This window comes from Chenopodium album, chromosome 20 (assembly GCF_948465745.1).
Source record: "Chenopodium album chromosome 20, dcCheAlbu1.1, whole genome shotgun sequence".
Taxonomy (NCBI): Eukaryota; Viridiplantae; Streptophyta; class Magnoliopsida; order Caryophyllales; family Amaranthaceae; genus Chenopodium; species Chenopodium album.
Window position 1 is genome coordinate 33,859,550 of NC_137853.1, and position 5,978 is coordinate 33,865,527.

The following is a 5,978-nucleotide window of genomic DNA, read 5'->3' on the forward strand; positions in this document are numbered from 1 at the left end:
TATGGCCTTAAATAGATTTTTATGTATTTTGATTTTCCAAAATAATACAGTACAACAACTTTCTCCAATTGTAACTAATCAATTTGTTTTCCAAGGAAGTAATTAGTCCATGTTTTATTACTGTTTATTTGTTTAAAGAATTTGAGTTACGATTGTTTCATTGTTTATAAAGACCATCTCTAATGGTGAGACTTGAGGTGATGGTCGCCAGCGGAGATAATGGGAAAAGAGAGGGTCGATCAGCGGTGAAGGTAGGTCATCGAAAGTGGGGATTTGGGCTGCGGGTCCGGTGGGGGAGGGGGTTGCCAAACTTGCTACCAAGGAAAGGGGGAGGAAGAGGAGGTGGTTGGGGGTGGTGATTTGTTTTATATAGAAATTAAATCTAAATATTTAGTAATTTGGTGGCTTAAAGCTTAATTAGAAGAAATTGGAGGAAATTAGAGATTTATTAAGTAAATTAGAGGGTACATAAGTAAATAGGTTTCCTTTCGCGAAAAAAAAAAAAAAAAAAAAAATGAACGAAGGGGTTTTTTTTATTGACAATTTTCCTTAATTTTATAACAGGATTATAGGTCAATAAAAGTCTTAACATCTGCTTTACTTGTCACAATTATAAGGAACAAGAGTCCCTCGGACATTCAGCTTTTATGAACTTTGAAAGAAATTATCAAGATAGGAAGTAATCGTACCTTTTAGCATTGCATCATTCTAAAAGTGGATAGAACGGAAGTCAATCTCGCCCACCAAATAACAAATCAATGTCGAGTTACCTTGAACGGTTTCTCTAATTCTGCTTCTTTTTCTTTTCTTTTCTTTTTTTCTTTTTTTTTTTTTTTGGATGTGTTTTAGTCATACGCTGTCTTAATTTTTTCCTTTTTTTTTTTTGCAATTGTAAAAAAAAAAAAAGAGTAAAATTTTTTGGTTTGTCGTCCATATGACTTTAATTTGTAAAAAATTAGAAATTTTAAATTTTGGCGTAAATTGTCAATATGATACTCCAATTGATAAAAAAGAATACTAATAGAAGTCCTCAGTCATTTGCTAATATATACAATTATACGTAGTAATATACGAGCATAACTTTCAAAAGCATGACATGAATGCAGCATATATACTTCGTACATAATATCCGTTTTACCAACTTACTACTAGTTTTTCAATTATTTGTAAATGCATCTGCAAGTTAGGAAATGATTCAGTAAAATAATTTATCTCGTAAATTTCCAGCTTTCCCTTGCTCTTAAGCCCTTCGGATTTGAGAATTTGACAAAATTTATCCTTTTCTTCTCGTATCCAAGGCCGCCTTACATCACTCCACTGTCTCGGAGTCCCGTGAAGCACAAAACGCATGGTTTTATCCCTCTTGGTAAGCCTTTCTGCTACTCTTTGAATGACGTTATCATCAGTGAGATAAGCACCAGAAGAATTTAGTCCAACATCAACATAATGGATTTCAGTTATGCTGTCAAATAAGCTCTCTCTAGAAACTGGTACAATCTGTTTTCCTGCAAATTTGTTGAAGCTAGTAAGCTGCTGTGGGTCCTCCATATCTTTTATGTCTGAAAATCCAAGCTCCGTAATCAGTTGATTAAGTACTACGCCGCCCTTGCTAAAACCAAAAACAAAGGTTCTAGGAAGACATGAGGATGCATGTTCTGCATAGAGCTGGGGTTCTTGTTCTTTGCAACTGATGTGCTTGGCCCTCTGCAAACAATTTAGCAGAGAACAATTAGCATGTCGCTAGAATATGCAGTTGAGGCATCTAAATCAATATTCAGCAATGTTAATACAGAATTACTGAGTAGCTTAATTATGGATGATTGCATGTTTATATTTCATTTTTTTTGGTGAAAGATGTTTATATTTCATAAGCCAAGAAGAAGTAAATCAAATTTAATAAAAGAATGAAGTTAATAGGCTTTTTTTTTTTTTTTTTTTGTTATTATTATTTTGCATCTTTTAAATTATCATGGACTCATGGTTTCTCTTAGTATACAGCCACATTGCTTGATGCACCCTAATTTTGTTTTATCAATTGCATACTTAAAACATTTCATGCATATAAACTAATCTTCTAAAGATTTAACAGAAACACTTAAAAGTTAAAACAAGCTGATGCTCAAACTCTTGATTCTTCCAAAGTTCCAAGTACTAAGATATGAAGCAGTCATGCATATTTGCAGAACCTGCTAAAGTCAGCTAGGACATCCATGTATTATTACTTAATAGTAACATGAACATAAAGAGTTTTTTGAAAATAGCCAAATTCAAGAAGCAAATTTATAAGAAACCCCAAACCAAGATTTTCTAAATGAGGAGACATGTTTAGATCCTGCATAACCAGCCAAATATCACAAGGTACATATAAATGATATGATTATTTCTTCTTTTAAGATGAATTTGAGTTATTATCAATTTCAACGATGCCAGTCAGCTTTCAACCAAACAATATCCCTTAGCCCAACAAAAGCATCAAGACTCAAGCACAAAAAAGTCTAAAATAGCAAGAATTGATTTGAAATTCAACATATTAATAATCACAGTTGCATTCCAATTAACAAACACTATCTGCAACTGTAACCTTCCATCACAGCTACTAACTAATTCTAATTCTTGCCGGTCGAGCTAAAATCAGTCACACAACCTCAGCCACAAGATTGACAGCACACTAGGTGTAATGCAACCACAAAATCTTTCACTAAATTCAACACTTCAATAATATTAGGCTCAAGTCATAAACAAACCCCCGAGGATTAACATAACAAGTAAAACACTTATTTATGAGGTGCCTCTAGTAATGTAACTAGTGACAAAACCCTGAAAAAGGCATTTTATGAATGTGCTGGGAATCTTTTGTATTCTTATCTATGCAGAATTGCAGACCTTTAGCACACAGCAGTGTGAAAAAAGTATTCAGAAATCAACACAAAGGAAAATGGCATGCATGGGAAAATATATCTCAAAATATGAAGAGTAATAAAGAGGGGGAAGAGGGGTGGGGGGGTCACCACATTTCTAACAAGAAGCAGAAGATCCTAAATGTGAGAAAATAGTGACCAACCAACCAAGAAAAAGTAAGTCAAAGGAACAAATTTGGGTAGTTTCTAACTTTCTATACTACAATGGTTTAATGAATCAGAAAATTACCCAATTTAAGAATTTAAGAACCTTGTGAGTTGTGACAATGTTAGCATATAAGCAAAGGCAGATAATCTTAACATAGTAGCCTAGTTTGGGGAATTGGAAATTTTCAATGTGATACCAAGAATTACACATTTCCTATATGATTGTTCATTTTGGATAAGGCATGAATATTTAAGGAAAGATTCATTGCCCATAGGAGAAAAGGTGTTCGGTTTAGTTACTTGTTTCCGCCACCTGAACAAGCAAATGACCGGTCCTTAACACAATCCAATAATGACTCATCACTAATTATGCAAACAATAACCAAGTACACAGATGAGGGGGATGAGAAAAAGTTAAATATCACCAATAAGTGTTTCTCTAGGACACAATAGTCCATAGCTCAACAATCTATAAAATTCTAGTAGAGCAACCTGATTGCTCTATTACATATTAATTTGCATTTTCATGCTCATACTACATATGATCTCAAAATTTCTGAGCTACACATCTCAAAGGTAATCACATCAATCAAGGAAGAAAATTATGTTGTAGATCATGACATGACATATCATTTGCAAACAAAGAAAAGATAAAAGCTACTCGTATATAATATATCAAACAGACATACCTCTTCTAGGAAATTTGACAAAAGTGCAATAACAGATATGGAGGCTGGAAATCCATCAGGCCTATAGTATTGAGGCTCCCCCCGTTGGTTAAGAGACTGAATGAATTCCTTGTATATAGCAAAGGGGCCATTGAATGTAGGGGCCTCAATAACCCATGCATTAATAGAAGCTCCAAGTTTTGACACAAGAATGTCAGCTATATTTTGTATATCAGATAGCCTCTCAATCACTGGGTTGTTAGTCCCTTCAACTCGATCTCCATTAAAGAAGATAACATTCGCTGTAGGCACCATATCATATCAAATTTCATACTCAAATATCAATAAATGAAAATGGAAAATAAAATCTCATACAAAAGAGTGCATTTCGAGTTTGAACCAAGCCACCCATAATAACACTCTTCTGCACTCACATGATCACATCGTATAAATTGACTAGCTTTGTTTAGCTAAGATGTGTGTGAATAAGTTGCTAATTTTCTGATAAGATGATAACTTACAAGAAGTGATTTTGAAGGTGAAACACATAGAGACGCGGCTATTCTACAAATTGCAGTACCCTTTGGGCAAACAGGAACCTTTAAGATACCAGTCCAACGATCCATGTATCTGCTATCAGAAAGAGTGAACATTCACTTAAGGCAAAGAGAATCATTCAGGAGGACTTATAAAGTTTCAACTAAAGGTAATAACCTTTGACTCACTATATGCAGCAGTGCATCAAAGTTCTCAAATAAAGGCCCTTTGCTGTTTATTGGATTTGGAATCATTTTCAAATCAACGCAACTATTGCTTAGGAACTATGTTACTCATATTTCTGTTATTTCAACTGTGGGAAAATTACCCTGTCTGTTACTGAAAAACCTGAAGCTTAAGCACCCAGTCATAATATGAAACAAAGACACTGTGAGCTATGCTATGCTACCAAGAACCCATCCTTTTCAATACCAACCGACGTACCCAAAGATGAATCATAGAAGTCCCACATAATTAAACTAAGACGCGGCCACACTCAAAGCACAATGGTGAATAAAATCCCTCCTTCCCCTCAATAGCCGTCCTAGTAAACTATCAAATAACTCTTTGTACAATCACACTAAATGTAGGATTTGTAATATAATTCTTCCTTGGAATTCAGTTTATATGCAATTTCAAGGAAAATAAATGTAGTACACTTGTACTTCTAAAAAAAATGGTCTAACAAGAGTTTTTCAATGGTTCTTGTAAATTTGACAAAAAGAGTGAAGCTAATAATTAACGAATTTATGCTTTAAAAGCAATAATTAGTAGCATTTAATCAACAGTGTATTGTCATATTGGAAAGAAGGAAATGATGATTGATCAATAAAATGGACTGTTTTAAACTAAGGTACCAATTAACAAATTCCTCGAGCTATGATAATTGATAAATCGATCGATGTCACTCTCTTTCGATATAATTAGCAATACTTGGCAATTTCATAACTAAATTAACGACAATTTTGGAATTAAAGCACCGGAAATCAAACCATCCAAAGGGTTAGTCAGCAAAAAAAAATTATTTATTATGGAAAAACAAAAATCAGATCAAATTTCACAAAATTACAAGTTTACAGCTATGACATGCTTAATATTATCAACATTGCAAATTGGGTATAACCATAAACATAAATATTCATCATTTGACCCTCTCAACAAATTAAATCCTCAATTATCTGAAAAAACAACTAAACCCCAGTTCAGAAACCAACAATATTACTCCAAAAATACAACAATTAATTAAAACAACACATATATTACACAGATTAAGAAGCCAAAATCCATGCTTTATTACTATAGTAAAAATATATGAAAATTAATTTCAGTGAAAATTAAGTAAGTAACTAACCTTGACTAGGAGTTGAGACTTGAGAGTTGAGAGAGGCTTTCTCTCGAACAGCTTTTTATTTTTTTATTTTTTTCTCAAGGGCTTCAATTTGCTTTAATGATTGGGCCTAACTTATCAAAAAGTTTTCAAAGAAGTTTGAGCCTTAATTATTTTTACGGCCATTTCACCAAATGCCACTGAGCAATTTAAAAATTCACCAAATGCCATCGGACTTTTCAGAATTCACCAAATGTCATCCAATTTTAAAAAAATTCACCTAGTGCCACTAATGACCAACAGCCGTTAACTCCGTTAGTAAATAGGGGTTAATCATGACACGTGTCATGACATAATTGGATCATTTATCTTAATTCATTA

At 33.4% G+C, this 5,978-nt stretch overlaps 1 protein-coding gene across 4 annotated transcripts; it reads right to left on the bottom strand.

Annotated features, from left to right (window-relative positions):
- Positions 1-977: 977 nt before the first annotated feature.
- Positions 978-5,704, bottom strand: LOC145598071 (uncharacterized). 4 transcript variants are annotated; one of them, XM_081654371.1, is made up of 4 exons: positions 5,622-5,704; positions 4,255-4,363; positions 3,755-4,035; positions 978-1,704 (listed from the first exon to the last, which is right to left on the bottom strand). In XM_081654371.1, the coding sequence occupies exons 2-4, from the start codon at positions 4,280-4,282 to the stop codon at positions 1,135-1,137; spliced, it is 879 nt and encodes a 292-aa protein (XP_081510497.1). In that variant the 5' UTR covers positions 4,283-4,363; positions 5,622-5,704; the 3' UTR covers positions 978-1,134. The 4 variants fall into 4 exon arrangements, with proteins under 4 accessions (XP_081510497.1, XP_081510495.1, XP_081510496.1 ...); XM_081654369.1 differs by having other exon boundaries at positions 3,755-4,043; positions 4,253-4,363; XM_081654370.1 differs by having other exon boundaries at positions 3,755-4,043; positions 4,253-4,366; positions 5,622-5,687.
- Between the last annotated feature and the right edge of the window lie 274 nt (positions 5,705-5,978).